This window comes from Simochromis diagramma, unplaced genomic scaffold (genome assembly GCF_900408965.1).
Source record: "Simochromis diagramma unplaced genomic scaffold, fSimDia1.1 OVJJ01000176.1, whole genome shotgun sequence".
Taxonomy (NCBI): domain Eukaryota; kingdom Metazoa; phylum Chordata; class Actinopteri; order Cichliformes; family Cichlidae; genus Simochromis; species Simochromis diagramma.
The window spans coordinates 5,289,749-5,307,819 of record NW_024386892.1 but is presented as its reverse complement, the minus strand read 5'-3'; the positions used below and the strand labels follow the sequence as shown (position 1 = coordinate 5,307,819).

The window sequence follows — 18,071 nt, the reverse complement described above, 5'->3', positions numbered from 1 at the left end:
GAGTTTCTGTGACTTCTTAGAAAGTGTGACGAACAATGGATAGCATTAGATGTCATCTAGCATGTTCGGCGTTAACCTGGTGAAGACTACAGTGAAGACAACATCCCAACAGTGAGCTGTGAAAGTGGAAGTGGGATTTCTACGGGGCTGCGAGAGTTCAAAAGGTGTTGAGGAGGAGACATCAATGCATCAAAAATACTGTAGAACAAGGGGAGTCTATCCCACCATAATTAACCAAACATCAATCTCAGCATCGCATAACAGTTTGTTCCAGTGTGTCCCAGAGCTCCATTCAACAGGGTTGGTTGTTTTATTTTATTTACTCTTTTTAACTGCAGGACTTTTAGAGGGTAAAAAATACAGTATAGTGCACAAACAAGGACAAAGTTTTAAGATAGATTAGGCGGTTAATCTGCATTCTATTATATGAAAACCATAACCAGGAGCCCAACTCAACATTTAACAAATCTGCTTATCTTGGTAAACTTGATCTTCTACCAGAGGCCTGGGAGTTTTCTCTTATCTGTGTACATGCATGTATCAGTGATGAAACCCCGTATAGTCATACTGCCATACCGTATGACAAAGAATACCATTGGCTAACCTGATAAGACGGTTAACAGTGTAAGAAGGACAGATATAGGAAGTATATACTGCAACTGCAACTCAACACATCTCTGTTCTCTCATTTCACTACCTTCGCTGCTTTGTTTACTGCTTTGGTTGCTGTAACATGGGAATTTCTCAGTTTTGTGCTAAATAAGATTTCCAACCTTGGTATCAGGGTCAGAATTTCAGCTTGAGCTCAAAGCTCCTGCACAGCCATCGTAATGGGTGTTGCCACTGATATTGCCTTATTACATGTTTATTCACAACAATACAGGATGTACAGTATGAACATACAGGACAAATGACGCAGTTGTTCATCACTTGCTTTGTAATCATTGTTTAACGAGATTTTATTTCACATTTCAAGAATAACAGGTAATCAGCACCAGCACTAACAGTAATCTCAGGATAAAAAGTGTTTGAGCAGCTTGAGTGAGGCAAAATTGTGAGGCTCCAAATCTACTCAGAATTTAAGAAGCTACATGGTGAGACAGTAAAACTCAGGTTTTTAAAAAAAGAAAAAAGGGGAAAAAGAGGGAAGTCCACTCTTAAGAAATACACCCACAGAAACAGACACAGAGTAGAACTAACAGGTCAAGAATGTTTTAGCTAAGAGCAGCTGTAGGAGACTGATAGATGTCAGATGTGAACCTGTACCTATTAAATTTACCCAGCACAACAGCCAGAGTGAAGCGGCAGCAGGTCCCCCTCCAGATAATGTGGCACAAGCTGAGCTCATATAGTGGCAACTAAAATTATTCAAAGCAGTCAGCATATTGATAACAGTTTCAACTGAAGCTGGGCAGCACTAAAATCAACCAGCATTATTCTTTATTGTATCAGCGGTTCCTAACCAAAAGTGTGCGATGAGGTAAGCAGGGCCATTGTGTTTCAGGCTGATAAAATATTGCAAAATATTTCAACGATGCTGGTTCTTGAGGTTAAAAAATGGTTTGTAGGTAGTTGCTTAAATGTCTGTGGATGCATTTATTTAACTTTTCCTAGTTCTAATCAATGAAACACATTATAGAATCTAATGCATTTTAACATAGTGCTTTTAGGCCCGTTCAAACAGGATACTGTATTTACAGAGTTACACAATTATCAAGATAATTACATTATTAAATACTCTTACGTCAAGACTTAATGATCTAGTTTAACCTCAGTTGGTCCTTGGCACCAAACAGGTTGAACACAATACGAGGCTGTAAGCAGGTTAGGAGGCTAATGTCAATCGTGTGTGTGCTTCATTCTTGTAGAGGACTGTCTGTGGAGCAGATGGTGAGAAGATGATGTGAAAGAGGAAACGAGTGTTGAAATGGTGTTTTTAAAAAAGTGTTACAGAAGTAAGACTGCATAAATATAAATAAATTATAAACACTTAAACAAAAAAATACATTTAAAAAATACATTTCTGGTTGATAGTCGAAGCAAAGCTCATAACTATAGAGTAGTGGTTCTAGACTGTCATGTTGGGAAATGCTGGTTGAAAAGTGAATTTATAAATGTGCAAACCTATGATGTATCCTAGATGTTTTTTTTAAAACGTGGAATGGGGAAAATGTCCAGAGATGCTGAAGAGATGTAGATGTAGAAGGTGGGGTTGCCCACAGAGACAGTTTATGTCAGTGGGATGTGAAGCCTGGGGGGGCGGGGGGGTGATGGGATGGGAGAGATGCACGAGGAGCTGATGGAGACACTGCTCTGGTAATCTTGTGTTTGTGCTGGGTGGGAGTGGGTACTGCCACCTATCAAGCTTCAGCACTTGACAGTAACGTGATAAAAAATGTGGTAGAGCGTGTTGGATGCAGAGCTTTGGGTCAGTGTCACAGGGTGTGTTCAGAGCGGGTGTGTCTTTCACGTGTGAGTGAGAAGAGGAGGAAGGAGGGGGTTGGACTTGGTGTGTGTTTGATAAAATGCACATGTTATTTATATGTGGGGGGAGTATGTCGCGTGTGAGCACTCATGCAAGGAGCCTGCAGTTATTAATATCAACACTGTCACTGTTAAGCCATCTGACAAGATGCAACAACAAAATAACAAATGAATGTTCTTAAGATCAGGGTTTAGTTCTGTCATTCAATGATCTTCTGCTTCTCCTTCTTATGTGCTCGTCCTTTTCTTTACAGTTTAGTAATTTGCTGAGTTTTTATTTTTTTATAAATATAGGGAAATATTAATTATTAATGTGGGTAAGTTGTTTTTTCCTCGAAAACTACTTAGAGAGGTGCGCGAAGATTGTGGCGCAATGACATCAAAATCAGCCCAGGACACAAACAAAGCGTCGAGTATAGCGGCGCTGTTACGTGGGTAGTCGTGCTCCAGACTTCGATTTTCAACTACAAGAAGTCTGTTTTCTAATGCATCACATTGTACTGTGATATTAACTGGAGAAAACAACTTCACATTCTACTTGATGATATTATAATCGTAATAATTATCATAATAATTATGATTATAATTATAATAATAATCTCTTGATTAGTGACGCAACAGTATCGGGTGAATAACAGGTGACATTTCCACAATGTGACATTTATGTAAATGGTAAATGGTCTGTATTTGTATAGCGCTTTACTAGTCCCTAAGGACCCCAAAGCGCTTACACATTCAGTCATCCACACATTCACACACACATTCACACACTGGTGATGGCAGCTACATTGTAGCCACAGCCACCCTGGGGCGCACTGACAGAGGCGAGGCTCCCGGACACTGGCGCCACCGGGCCCTCCACCACCAGTAGGCAACGGGTAAAGTGTCTCGCCCAAGGACACAACGACTGAGACTGTCCAAGCCGGGGCTCGAACCAGCAACCTTCCGATTACAAGGCGAACTCCCAACTCTTGAGCCACGATCGCCCCATGTGTTTCCTGTCACATGAATTTTTGACCCACTAAAAGTTTAAAAATGGTGTATCAAAGAGCACCGATATAAAATGGTAACAAATGATCTGCGTTATCCTGATTAGTTGACATAAGTGGACACATGTTAGACCAACAAGTAAAACAGGAGAGCTGATTGAGAAGATTGTGTTGACAATGTTTGCAATCACAGGTGGAGCAATCTGTTGTCTGATTTGACTGAGTTTTGATCCAGCGTGATGTGAAGTGATCATAGAGTAAATGTTTAAAAAACTGACATTCATTATGTGTTATCTCCATGTTTATACTGTGAGTGAACATCACATTTACTCTTCATTTCATTTTCTCTGTGCTGAATCCAGTGTCAGGAGTTCTTTTAACTGCTGTGTTCATAAGGTGCTTTTTCACTTCTCTGATTAAGAGCAACATGTTCACTTTAAGACAGAAGTAGAAAAGGCGCTTGAGGGGAATTGGAAACTATAAGCATAGATTTCAGCAATTTTTTTTCTGCGAGGCACAGTACAGTTCAGAGGATGTCCACAGCCATAAGAATATTGGAGTGGATGGAGCATCAGTAATGCAGGAGCTTCAGCAGGAAAATGAGGGGGAGGGACAACCAGAAGCCTTTAGTGTGTGTGTGTGTGTGTGTGTGTGTGTGTGTGTGTGTGTGTGTGTGTGTGTGTGTGTGTGTGTGAGAGAGAGAGAGGGGGGGGGACAGAGGGGCTTAAACAGTCATCTGCCACAAGCCATGATAACAGACTCCAGTTACATCCCAGTGCTCTAATTATGGAGACTAATCCCACAATTACAGTGTATATATACGGGGTAAACAGAGCATTAAACCCTTAACTGCACATGATAAATATGACAAAAGATTCGATGCAACAAAGGCCTTCAAATTAATTTCTGTTCAGTACTTGCTATTGTTTCAGAAAGATTTGTGCCTGTTTTTGTCGTACAGTTCTGCAAAGGCAAGGTCACACTCAGGCCGTGCGTGCTGATGAATAAAGTAAGCTGGGGGATCTGGCCTAAAGATCATATCAGGAGCCTTTGCCGTTGAATATGTGTCTCCTGATGCATTTATTTGAATTTGATGTCATCTCCATATGTTTGCCTTAACATCCTGCAGCTTTAGCTCAGGACTGAAGGCATAAATATCTTTATCCTGATGTGATCGTTTATTTTATTCTGAAAGGTCAGACTGGTGATGGACTTTGGCTTTTCACTGGGAGCTGTTCTTTGATCTATAGTTATCTTTGGCATTCGATATTTCTCTTTTAGCATCTTACCCACGACATGACAGAGTTGAGGTTTGGCAGGAAAATGCCCAAAATTGTTTTAAAAAATGTGTTTAAAATTGCAATGAAATAATTAATCACTCCGACCTTTAATAAAAACATGCTGCGTGTGGTGTCTTAAAAACATTTCTACATCTGGACAAGTTGTTTGAATCATAAAAACCGAAACCAGATTTGTTCTGTGCATGTGCAAACATCTACATGTACATAGAGGGAATGCTTGCCGACAATCAGCTGATTGAAATGTCTTACAGTATGTCAGAGGTGTTCACATGTGACTGTTCTGATATTTCAGGTGTGCCCAGCGAGTGCTTTTGTTCATTCACTATGCTGTTATCAGTTTATTAAATTACAATGCAATAAAGATAAATAAGAATAAAAAATAAGGCACACCTCTAAGCTGCCTACTGAGTCGAGTGATAGCTGTCCTTAATCTGTCACAACTGTTCAAGCTTCTTCTAAGTTCATGATGAGTACGAATGTTTGGACAGCGCTATTATTATTTTTTCCTCCAGTGTCACGATGGGTGTGATCCTCTTGTTCTTACTTGGGTTTTGTGTATAACTGGTTCTTGTACACAAACGTCAGTTTGTTTCACAAGCAGCTTAGTCTGTGGTGAGGACTTTATGCAACTTGACTTTTCATTCACTAGATTTTGAGATGCTGGAAGGTAAAAATAATTCAGCAGTTTATAAGCCCCACACTTTCTGCTCCTGTTTCCATTCTTTGTAAATGGCACCATCTGTTGAGCATCACCTCCAAACTGTTGTGTTTTGCTATCATTTTTCTGTAGATGACTAGAAGTTGAATCACTTCTCCCTGTGTGTTGTTTAAACTAGGCAAAAATGTTTGCAGGTGCTCAGCTGCTTCAATATTCTTTCGTGTAATATCGAGCCACATGTGTGTGCGTGCATGCGTGTGTGTGCGTGTGCATGCGTGTGTGTGCGTGTGCATGTGTGTGTGTGGGGTGGGCTTTGTTCCTCTGACCTACTTAAGTTGGTTACTTTGTCCTCCCACTCTGATGAGAGTGGGGCACACACACTCCACAGCAAGCCCTTCAGTCGGCCAAAGACAGATTCATACTGAAGGGTTTAGCAGTCTTATTGATACAGCAATATCAGAGCGATTTTGGAAAACCATCTTTGTATTGAGTTTTATGATTCGTTTGAGCACTGTAGACTAAATTCCATCTGTCCTTATGCTGTTTTGAAATCCGATGAGTCGCCATCTAAGAACTTAATGTAATAAACTCTAGCTATCATGCGTGGCACGATCCCTGTGGGACTAAATGGAAAACTTGCATTTTTGATTTGGACTCTCAAACAGAATTTGGCCTCACTGTTTGGTAATTTCTTGTGTGCGTGAAGCTTGGGCACAGTAAAAGGGTCAACAACCCACACATACATATACTCATCCACCCGTCCTAAGTCCTTGTCTGTTGCAATGTATGTCACATTGTTATTGTTGGCTGTCTGCTAGCTGTGATACAGGGGGTGGGAGGCAGGTCTGGATCTGATTATCATGCCTTTGCTAATGCAGACACATGAGCTGTTGTTGTAAGAGATGAGAGTGCTGGAGGAAATATAAGTTACATTTATTTTTCTAACTTTTCTGTCTGCATTGTCTGTAAGAAATACTGACTTTAAAATTTTTATTTAGATTTGACGCTAACATTGCTTTTATGAAGTTACAGTTGTAGCTCACTGGCTCTCAAGTGTCTTGGTTCTATAATAAAACCAACAAGGAACCATTAACTACTAATGCGAGCTGTGTAGACTATTCAGAAATAATTGCAGTACCTTCAGCTAATGCACAATTTATAGTATGTGGGAATCTTTTTGCATTGGTTTCTGAATTTGCAGAGAGAGCGATTATGGGACTGTAACCAGAATGTGTAAGTTGTCCGATTACCACAAAACCAAACCCGTCTGCTTGCCTGCAGGGGAACGCAAGATGGACTAGAACTAGCTAGTTACAGCGACTGAACTTTCAAAATAAAGGCCTTTTCACACCAGGCGTGTAAAATCTGTGCAAATATTTCTGTCATTAAAAATATTTCTCCGACCTCCCATTTTTAATGGAGCCGTTTACACTGACTGCGTAATTTCACTGGACAAATTTGCAGCATTTGAACCAAGCTCGATATTTCGTGTCATTTTTACAGTGCATAATGAGAGTGAAGGGATTTTCCATTAGTAAATCAATCATGTCATCATATTAGACGGATGGAGAAATGAACTGAAATCACAGAATATACCTGAGCAACTGTCACTGGCCAATATGAGTCAAGTGTTATCTGTGGGAAACATGCTTGGGCGACATCCTCTAAAAGCCAAAAGTCTGTACTCTGCCATGTGCAGGGTGCTAATTAGTAGAAAGGTCAGCTTGAACACAAGAGGATAAAGTCCAGGAAAAAACAAGGAAAACATTTAATATTCAGAAAGCGTTGATGAGAAGCACAGACAGTGGCTTCAGTTGAGAGTTTTCTTATTAACTTGTTTGGCTTCACTACAAAGACGTTCTTTGTCTATTATGACTTCTGTCTTCTTGTTTATCAGAGGCAGAATAAAGGATCAACACTGTGAACATGAGTGGCCAACGTTACTGTTTTTTCACACATTTTTGACACTAACTCCTTGTGACGATACACAGCTGTAACATGTGGGTGTGAGTCTGCAACGTACCTACCAAGACACTACCATGGATGGTATTTTTATGTGTGGGTCATTGCTCAGCGTTATTGTGTAGTCAGATCTGGACTATCACCAAAGTCTGGCGCCCCACTCTGCTCTAACATTAACTCCAGCAACTCCACTAAACAACCTCCAGACGCCTTTTACATCTAAGACATTAGAAGCAGAGGAGCTCTGTAGGATAGCTGTAGATTAGTCTTATAAAACCAATGAATCTCTTCTATGTTTTTTTGAAGGTGAACTAGGTTTTAATTGCATGCATTATGTTCTAAAAACTGTTCTTGTTAAAATGCGCGGAAGCTCTGGTGAAGCAAAGTGGTCCTGAAAACAAGTGACTGCGCTCAGGCTCAGCCTGCTCTGCATGAAGAGAAGTTTGCTGCCCTGTTGACATGCACAAGCATAGCTAATGTGCTCTGACTGGATGCAGTCTGAACAGATGACAACTGGAGATTTTTTTTTTAAACATAACATTTGAAAACATCCAGATAAATTTCTTTAAAAGTTAGTAAGTGTGAGCGTGTAAGAATCACTGGGATGGAGACCCAAAAGAAAGACAGCAGAGAGGAAAATGAGCTCCAGACTGGACTGGAAAATTGCTTCCCCCTCACTGAGTTTGTCCACTGTGTCAGCACCTTTGGCTGTTGACCAGACATTGTTTTGTCCTTTAAACATCTTGCTGGGTTGCTGACCTCGCACACAGAGGCTGGCTCCTTCACAATTAAAGCATTTTTCTGGTTCACTAGAGAAATAGTGTTGAGGTGAACAGGTTTTGTTGGTTCGATCAGATAAAACTTTCATCTGTTTTTCTTAATGTGTTGTTTCAGGTGTTGTGTAGCTGCAGAAGACTGAGCGAACCATGGCACAGTTCCCAACCACGTTCACAGGTCAGTATTTACATGTGGCTGACTTAACAGAGAGCGATAGTGAACCTTTTCCCTCAGTCAAGCTAAATGACAACATCAAGAGTTCATCAGACGAACCACATCTTTGAAGTAGAATAAAGTCTCTCACATGACGCCCTCTAAATAGTGTGTTAGCCGTACAGCAAAGCTGATATTGTTGCTACTTTGGATACTTACATTGTTCTTATATTTTCAGATATATTTGTTTTATGCCAAGTAGTAAAACAATTAATTTTACTTTTCTGGTAATATAGTTTTGGGGAGCACTGTAGCTGAGTGGCTATGAGTGGATGTAGCTCCTGTCAAAGAAAACAACAACCAAGTTGTTCTAAAATTGTAGCCAAAGAGACAGATCTCCCATCACAACAACTAAGAGATGGAGGCAAAGGCAGACTAAGTCGAATAGTTAAAAAGCACACAGACTGAGATTTGTCAGACCATAGACTGTGAGCTGTCACCCAAAACACATTACACTGAATGAGGACCAGCATTGCTTGCTTTTTGTCATCAGCGGGACATGCTGGAAATAAATCTCTGCAGCTACAAGCATTTGAGGCTGAATGAATGTTTGTACAGTTTTTTCTTTAATAAAAATAGAAGAGAATTAAAAACACATTGCCAGCAGGATAATTGTTGTGTTTCTGTTGAAATGTTGTGGCAGAAGCTTCCAGCACAAAAGACAGCCGACAAGTATAATTTTTATCAACAGTTACCGAGAAATGACTTTCAGTCCGCAGTGATTTGTCTTTCGTTTTCCAATGAACTAGAATGACTCACTAAACATTTAACTCCCTTCTCTTCCAAGTAAGTGGAAGTAAGACAAATGGTAGAAAGGTAGTGCGATTTTACAGAAAATATGGATTTATGCAAGAAAAGATGGATATTGTGTAGTTTAAATTCCTGTTCTTGTATTTTAAATGTATAGTATTAAAAAAAGGGCATACACACCATATATATGTAGTGTGCAAATACATGAGATATTCTTTTTTTCATCGTGTGGTGTCTTTTATAGTTATAACAAAACTTTTGCACCCTGTTCCTTCTTTTATCTTCTTTCTTAATTTCCTTGAATTATTACTTTGTCACTTGTGGGGCTCTCTGTGGGATTTTCGTGGGTTTGCTGCACTGTGTAACGTTCTTCAGCAGTAGAAACATGAATGCCATCAGCAGCGGTCACTTTACTTTAGTCAGCTGTGAAGTGTTCAGAAAAGCTGCGGCTGCACAATGGCAGAAACTGAAAGGCTGTAAAGAGAAGAGAGCCACCAAAACTGCAAAGTTAGCGCCTGTCACTGTAACTGTGCTGGAACTGGATTATCTTATCTTTGTTAAATAATTTTCTGTATCACAGTTAACACCAGCACGTTGTATCACAACATCTCTTTACAGCTGAGGATAGAGCATGAGGGCTGGTGAAGCAGAAATGGCTTTTTGTGATGAGTGATGAGAGAAGCTCACATTATTTCTGTCAACTGCTGATGAATTGGTTGCATTCGCATGTTAATTACGCACTCAGTTCCTCATCCATTCATCTCTGAGCTGGCACTCTGTCCAACCCTTATAGGAGCTATATAACAGGAAGTGAGACTCATGACTAATGCATTCCTCTCAAGCCTCCCTTTTCTTTCTGTCTGTATCTGACTTGGGCTCGACCTCTGTGGTTGTAACTGGCTCTGTGTGTGTTTGTTGTTTCTTATGGATGCGTTAGGTCCAGATGTGTTTCTGATCTCTGTGGACGAGAGAGCCAAACATGACCAGCAGTTTCACAGCCTCTCTCCGACTGCTGGGGGTTTCATCACAGGTAACGCTCTCTCGCTCTCACACAAACATGGGTAAGGGGTGATAGGGGCATGCACAATGCCAGTGTCACGTGTTTTATTATTGGCTCTGTGGGGAACTTGCTGTCCAGGTGTCAAATGTCCTAAGTGCTCGATGTGCGTTGTGGGAAATGTGGTTGGATCAAAGAAAACTGGACTTCATTAGGAGAAAATCGTCACAGCCACTAGAGCCATGACTGCAATTTAATAGTAAATTCATCCAGTTCAAAATCTCAATGTGCCTCACAAGTACAGCTGTTCAGACATTTGCTTAAATGCTGTTATTTGAAGAATAAAGACAAACTTTAACTGTAATTTAACACATAATGAGGCAAAGCTTCATTCAGGCTTCAGACTGCTTTAAACGGTCACTCTCAGGCAGCTGTTTCTCCTTTCTCTGTGTGAGTCAGTGAGAGTGGATATCTTTGACCGAAAGAGCTCCACCCCACGTGCTCTTCCCACGCTGTTTGTGACGGGCAGCAAATCAGAAGACAGTTGACTCACAGGCAGTTGATGTTGTACTTAAGAACAGGTAGCATGTGCCAAAAGCAACTTCACAACTGTTGCTTTGGTCAGACTGGACGCACAAGTTTTTCAAGCGGGTCGGTCTCTGTGTGCACTTTAATGATGTAAGAGTGCAGGCGCACAGACTCCCGTGATGAGGCAGACGGAGATTGTTGCAACCAAAGAAATAAAACTGTTTCCTGTTTCAATGACTTCTGCTTCTCTTCCAGTGCTGATGCGATGATTTCTTTTTCCTGAGTCAGGCATGAGAAAAACGGTCACATGGCTGAGTTGCTGTCACAGTTTTCGGGAACAGTGATCAAAGTGCCAGGCTTACCCGAAACATTAAAGGGAGAAGGAAAGGAGCTCGTTTCAGACAGAGGATGAGCTGAGGAGATGAAGAATCAAGGGGCAGACTCACTGTTGTTTGACTATTACACATTGTGTTGCTTCTTAATTAACATGCTAAGGAAACACCGCCTACAAAACCTGTTACTGTTTATCTAGAGCTTCTAATCTATTTGTTTTTGTAATCGAGTAACGTCAGGAGGCAGTTTCTCACCTCCTGGAGTTGGACCATTGTTGTCTGCAGGACCCTTGATCTAACCCTTTGGCATTGCTTAGCATCTACATGTCAATCGCACCCCGCTGATCACTGCCCTGCTTCTGCTTGTGTACCTGCACAAGAGCCATAGCTCACCAATGATTGGCTTATCTCCCAGACCCTACCCCAGGGTTGGAAAACGGGAATTTGAGTCCCAGTTTAAGAGAAAAAGAAAACCAAAAAAACCAACAACGTTTTGGACTGTGAGTCATGTAAAGCTGCTTTAGTTCAAGAATGAAAAGTTGGAAGCCATTTCATATCATAGATTATGTTTTACTGATTCAGAGAAGCTTCAATATGGTTTGACTATCTGCATTTTATGATTTAGTTGACATTGTAATAAAGGTCAGAGGTCGTTTACATTTAGATTCTCTGGGCTCTGTGGTGATCTCACACTCTGTCTGTCTGTCTGTCAGGTGACCAGGCCAGGAACTTCTTTCTCCAATCAGGGCTTCCCCCGCCCGTCCTCGCCCAAATATGGTGAGTCACATAGCCAGGAATTAGTCAGCTCATTTATTACTCTCCTTTAAAAGTAGCATTTCAAAGAAGTTGCAGACTATTGTCTAAGATTATTTTTTTTTGCACCAGTGGTTTTTAATCCATGTCAGATTTTACCCCTCGTTAATGTTTTAAGGTGCTCATGCTCTGTGTGAATCTGCAGGGCTCTGGCTGACATGAACAGCGATGGCCGAATGGATATCCACGAGTTCTCAATCGCAATGAAGCTCATCAAGCTGAAACTACAGGGTCACCCTCTGCCCCCATCGCTTCCTCCCAGTATGAAACAACCCCCGCTACCTTTACCCCCACAGACTGGTTTTGGTAAGACTGACACTTGAACTAATTCCATGAAAAATAAGTGAGCACCTTCCCGTTTTTCTGAGAATCAGCAATACCTGTTACTGTATTTATTCAATTTATAAAGAAACTAAATGAATCTCTTCTACAAGATGAGCCGATTGAATATGAGACCTTTCATTTGATATAAACCTGTTTTGATCAGCCACAAATTTATCTCCTGGACCTTTGATGTTACGAGGGCTCAGAAGAGTCAAAGAAAAATCAGTTGGATCAGATCATTGGAGTCAGGACAGTTCATGGGGCATCTTCATTTCTTAAAAATACTGCAGATAACTTATAATAAATAATTGTCTTTTAAATTAACTCATATATAGTGATAATGGTCCTGCCTCCTTCACTGTGTGTACAGACAGCATCATCTTGTCTTCTCGCTCTGTTTTTAACTCAGGCATGCCTCCCATGGCACCCATCGCTACTCCTCTGCCCGGCGTGCCCCCGCTCCCCTTGCCTCCTCTTCCCGTCGGGGTTTCGCCCCCACTCGTCTCGTCTGCGCCGCCACCCCTCCCACAGCCCATTGCCAACGGAGCTCCTCCCACGGGCATAATACAGCCTATCTCAGGCTTCTCCCACCCAGGTAACAGTGGAGAGCATTGTCGTCACATCTTTGTGATGCGTTCCATCGCTAAGCTTGTATTTACACATAACAAGCTTAATGTATTTACATTTCAGACATTCACACGCTCTCTTATCTCTGCATGAATGCTTTTCTAAGACACGGGTCACTATTTTGTTTTTAAGTTAGAGGCTTCTTAGTAAAATTACACAACAACATATGCAGTTCACCAAGTCCTAAAATGCACTCCTCTCTGTCGCTCTCAGCTCCCTCTTCGTTTAATCGGGCCAGTACCAAGCTGCAGAAGGGCTCGTCCTTTGATGCTGCTGGGTAGGTCAAGCAATCCAAATGTTTGCACCATTCTGAACTTGGTGAATTTAGCTGTTACGTTCATGTAAAAGTCTGCTGTGCACTTGAACCTATAGTCCTTCGTAGCATGTAGTTTTTTTTCTTTAATTATAAAATCTCATTGGTTTCTCATTCTTGCTTTTTATTCTGTTGTCCTCCTCCCAGTGCTCAGCCCCCTGCTGACTGGGCAGTTCCTCAGTCCTCCAGGCTGAAGTACAGACAGCTTTTTAACTCTCATGACAAGATGATGAGTGGACACCTCACTGGTACTCACACACACTGACATGCTGTTGATTATCATCATGTTTCTGTTATGTTTGCATGTAACTGTGTGTGTCTTTCTCTACATTTGACGTGCGTCTGTGTTTCAGGTCCCCAGGCTCGCACAATCCTGATGCAGTCCAGTCTTCCTCAGACCCAGCTTGCCACGATATGGTGAGTACACTTGAATTTAACCCTCCATATCAGAACAGAAAACAGCAGTCCTTTAAATCTGACTTTTTCCTTTCATGTTTTTCCCCTCAGGAGTCTTTCAGATATTGACCAGGATGGAAAACTGACAGCTGAGGAGTTTATCTTGGCTATGCACCTCATAGATATGGCTATGTCAGGGTTACCGCTGCCCCCTGTGTTACCTCCAGAATACCTCCCACCATCATTCAGGTAAATGCTGAACTAAACACGAGGATGTTACTGACAATGTGCTGGTCACTTAAACAAGAACCAAAAAATCAACCTCCAAACATTTAAAAAAAGAAAAAAGAAGCTAGAACTGAGCACAGAGGTTACATGTGGTCATTAGGGGTGCAACGATACACAAAAATCACGGTTCGGTTCGGTTTGATACTTTGGTGTCACGGTTCGATATTTTTTCGATACAAAAAACAATGTTCATGCCTTTTTAATTTGTCATTTATTAAAATTATAAACATATACTTTAACTCAAAAGTACAGTTTTTAAATTTAATTACGGCAAATCTTCGTTAACGAGCTACCGCAGATCGCCCCGTGCGTGGGCTGGACGGCCAACACGTTAACGAGCTAACTGCGCTAACACACTAGCTCCCACCCATGTAATTGAGCATTGCATGGCACATCCAACATACTGTTTTACTTTAGTCCATGACGCGCTTACCTTCAGGGTCATACGTCACATGAAAACCAAAATAGTTCCAAACGCCAGATCTGAATGAGGGTGGGGGAGGTTGCAACGACAGCTTAACTTCTGTCTTGCTAGCTTGCCCTGCGCTCAGTGAATCTGCGTTCGACTACTCCGCCTAGGCTGCACTGTCAAGCGCAGATCCACTGAGCGCTCAACACAGACAGCATCGTCAGAAGGAAAGTTGATAAAATAAATTAAAAATGTTGTATTGTTCGATACATATGCGTACCGAACCGAAAGCACTGTATCGAACGGTTCAATATCGATACGAGTATCGTTGCACCCCTAGTGGTCATACTAATCTGCACTGGTATTTAACAATTACTTCTTGATGAGACTGTTACACACATATGAGCTCATAAGAAACACCAGCACCACCTCTCTCCAGTCATGTCATTAAGGCAGACGATGAGTTTTCCTTCGCCCTGAACTAACCACACTGGTCTCTGTGTGCAGCTGGAGTCTGTGTGCAGGGACCTTACAATCATATAATAACCACATAATAGTAAAAATAGACAGTCAGTATTAACTTTGCTCTCATTTTCAAAAAGGTTTCTTTGGAGTTAATGATGTCAGGTGATCAAATATGTGAGTTTTATTCTGATTCAGCATTACAAAGTGAAGTGTTGCAATCCCTGCACTGGAAAAAAAATGTCTTGCAGGTTTGTTTTTTATTACTCTGAAATTTATGACTTTAATTAAAACATTTTATATTTGTTTCTGGCATTTCCCCCTCGATCTTTAATAGTTCTTTTCCTTCAGTGCCCCTACAGCTGACCACTTGTTACATGCTAAATGCAAAGATGCAATACTCGATTATTGTTTTGTGCGGCATTGCTTATTTTAAACGATAAAGGTTGAAAGATCTGATCGGTCGTTGTTCGTCCCTGTGTGTGAAAGGCGTGTGCGCAGCGACAGCGTTCAGTCGGACCAGAAAAGCGTCCAGGAGGAGATGGAGGAGGAGACGGAGACCAGCCAAGATAAGAAATTACCAGGTGATTCGTCCTAACCAGCGAGTACACGCTGTTTTATTACTGGTCAAAGTGGAATTAGATTCACCCTGAGCTGCTACTGACGTTTAGACATCATTGACTTATTTTGGCTTCTGCAACCTTCAGTAATTTTGTAATAAACTAATATTATGCAGCATCTGTGTTTAAATTCAAAAGCATTTACATAAACATCCCTTTGTTTTTCTTTTTGACCTTTTTGTGGCCACAGTGTTCATTATGCTGACAGAACCTAACCGTGCTTGTGTAGTCGGCTCTGTTTTCAAGCTTCTTCCTCTCATCTAAAATGGTTCTAGCAGTTTCAGTTAAATAATTTACAAACCATCTATCATAGCCCACTTCATAAATGTCCTCTTTGTCTCCCTGCAGTGACATTTGAGGATAAGAAGAGGGAAAACTTTGAGCGAGGGAATCTGGAGTTGGAGAAAAGACGTCAGGCCCTGCAGGAGCAACAGAGGAAAGAGCAGGAGAGGCTGGCTGCCCTGGAGAGGGAGGAGCAGGAGAGAAAGGTTTGCTCTTTTCACTGTGCACTGCACATTTGATTTGCTCATGGTTTAAGGCTTCTTTATGAGGCCGTAAAATAAACAGCGCTTTCAAAGTTCTGGCTACAATCTCCTGCGTCAGTAAATTATTTAATTCAACTCTTGAAACTTGGAGGATACGGAAACGCATCGGGGTGACGCGTGACAAATACCGGTTTGTTTGTTCTGCCAGCTCATTTCTCTACGTTTGTGCTTCAGGAGCGTGAGCGTCTGGAGCACGAGAGGAGACGGCAACAGGAACTAGAAAAACAGCTGGAGAAGCAGAGAGAGCTGGAGAGGCAGAGAGAAGAAGAGAGGCGCAAAGAGATAGAGAGGAGAGAGGTATGATAGAGAGACAGAGGGAACATCTGCATTTTAATTAAAGAGCCAAAGCTGGGCTGAAGCATAACTGCTGCAAACTTGTAATTAGTGCTGCAGACAAGCGCACACCAACCCCCCCCTTTAAATCACTCACAGCAAAGAGCCTGATTCACACCGCTGCACCAGATAACTAGTCATGTGTAATCAAGTGTATGATGTACTATATGTATATAATGTTTAACCTCCAGTCTTTTGTGTTGTTGTGCAGTTTCTTTATAAAACTGCGTCCTGAGCGTAAACAGAACTTTCTGTGTCTGTGTGGCAGGCCGCTAAGAGAGAGTTAGAGCGCCAGCGTCAGCTGGAGTGGGAGCGTCAGCGGCGGCAGGAGCTTCTGACTCAGAGAAACCGAGAGCAGGAGAGCATAGTTCTGCTCAAAGCCAGGAAGAAGACGCTGGAGTTTGAGCTGGAGGCTCTGGTAATCAAAAATACTCAGTATGTCTGTGAAGGTTCTCAGTCATCCAGGTCATCATAGTCTAAGGAGCTTGGAAAGAAAAGCGTCTGGACTTTAAGTTGCTTGAAGACGTTTCACCTCTCATTCCAAGAAGCTTCTTCAGTTCTAAGGTCAAATGGTGGAGAGTCCCAGATTTAAACCCAGTGGGAGTTTCCCCCCAAAGAGGGACAAAAGGACCCCCTGATGATCCTCTACCTAATCACATGAGTCAAGGTGTGAAAGCAGGGTGTGGGTCACAATCAGCCAGGGTTTCTGGTGAGCTCATTGTGAAACCTGGCCCCACCCTGTCATGTGATTTCCTGAGGTCAGATGGCCCAGGGTGTGAGTGGGTGTTAAGGCGTCTGGGAAGGGAACTCAGAACTGGATTATAGATGGCAGAGAGTTGGTGCCACCGCCTCTGTTCATAGAAGCATCTATGTCCACTGTGAACGACCATCTTTGAACAGAGGCGGTGGCTTACGACACCAACTGTCTGCCATCTATAGTAAGTAACTGACTCTCAGAATCGTCGTTGCACGAAACCATCAGACTGCTGCTGGTTGATCACTGTCCTGCCTCTTTGTCAGACTGTTAGTGTCAGTAGGTCAGACACAATAGAAAGTTGTGATTCTACTTTTTTCCTTTCAGTGTTCTAATTTGGAAGAAAAAGATGGAAACGTCAGCATTTATGAACTGATGTTTTCATTAAATCAGACTAATCACTGCTAATAAAGCTACAGGATTAAGGTTAAGTTTCATCTCATTCTTCTGCCCTGAGGAGATATTTGGTAAAGTGGAGGCGTGTTTTTCATGAGGCTAAAGGGTCTCTTCTGATGAAGAATCAAACTCAGCAAGTGATGAATAGAAGATGAAAATAAATCTGTGAAAAGTGGCTGAAACGTGGGGTCGAACATGAATCCACACAGATTAGAGCAGCTAATCCAGACCTTTTTTCTTTTTCCACAACAGAAAAAGCTAAATTAAAGATTTTATCTTCCATCAACATGACTCGAGTTTGGATTTCACTGTTTTTAAGTATTAAATGTGATCTATTCTGTCTGTTGTTCCTCCAGAATGACAAGAAGAGCCAGTTGGAGGGTAAACTGAAGGATGTTCGGTTTCGTCTGTCGAATCAGAGGAAAGAGGTGGAGCAGACGAACCAGACCCGAGAGACGCGCATCACTGAAATCACGCTTTTGCAACAGCAGCTGCAGGTGCGCCAAGCAAACAAAACCAGCAGCTAATGAATAAATGAATACAGTTCTGACCCCACTGACGACCGGCTCATTACTGTGTACGTGTTAACCCTTTCTGCTGGTCTTTCTGGCTGCGTGCAGGACTCCCAGCAGTGGTTGGGGAGGCTCATTCCTGATAAGCAGAGTCTGAACGAGCAGCTGAAACAGGTTCAGCAGAACAGTCTGCACCGTGAGTACCGCAGACACTCGGCTCACATGCAAACATTATCATTCGTTCTTGTTGTGGAACAGCTGAAATTTCGTCGCTACGATTTTTAATTT

At 41.9% G+C, this 18,071-nt stretch overlaps 1 protein-coding gene across 1 annotated transcript in view; it reads left to right on the top strand.

Moving 5' to 3' along the window:
- The window catches only part of itsn1 (intersectin 1 (SH3 domain protein)), a 48,511-nt gene that overhangs the window by 2,668 nt on the left and 27,772 nt on the right, over nucleotides 1-18,071 (top strand). The window contains 15 exon segments of the mRNA XM_040034061.1: nucleotides 8,289-8,348; nucleotides 10,072-10,164; nucleotides 11,705-11,768; nucleotides 11,950-12,110; nucleotides 12,538-12,723; nucleotides 12,969-13,032; nucleotides 13,216-13,316; nucleotides 13,422-13,485; nucleotides 13,576-13,713; nucleotides 15,113-15,207; nucleotides 15,592-15,731; nucleotides 15,963-16,085; nucleotides 16,390-16,539; nucleotides 17,628-17,768; nucleotides 17,892-17,979. Coding sequence (XP_039889995.1) covers nucleotides 8,321-8,348; nucleotides 10,072-10,164; nucleotides 11,705-11,768; nucleotides 11,950-12,110; nucleotides 12,538-12,723; nucleotides 12,969-13,032; nucleotides 13,216-13,316; nucleotides 13,422-13,485; nucleotides 13,576-13,713; nucleotides 15,113-15,207; nucleotides 15,592-15,731; nucleotides 15,963-16,085; nucleotides 16,390-16,539; nucleotides 17,628-17,768; nucleotides 17,892-17,979 — 1,636 coding nt within the window. The 5' untranslated portion in view covers nucleotides 8,289-8,320.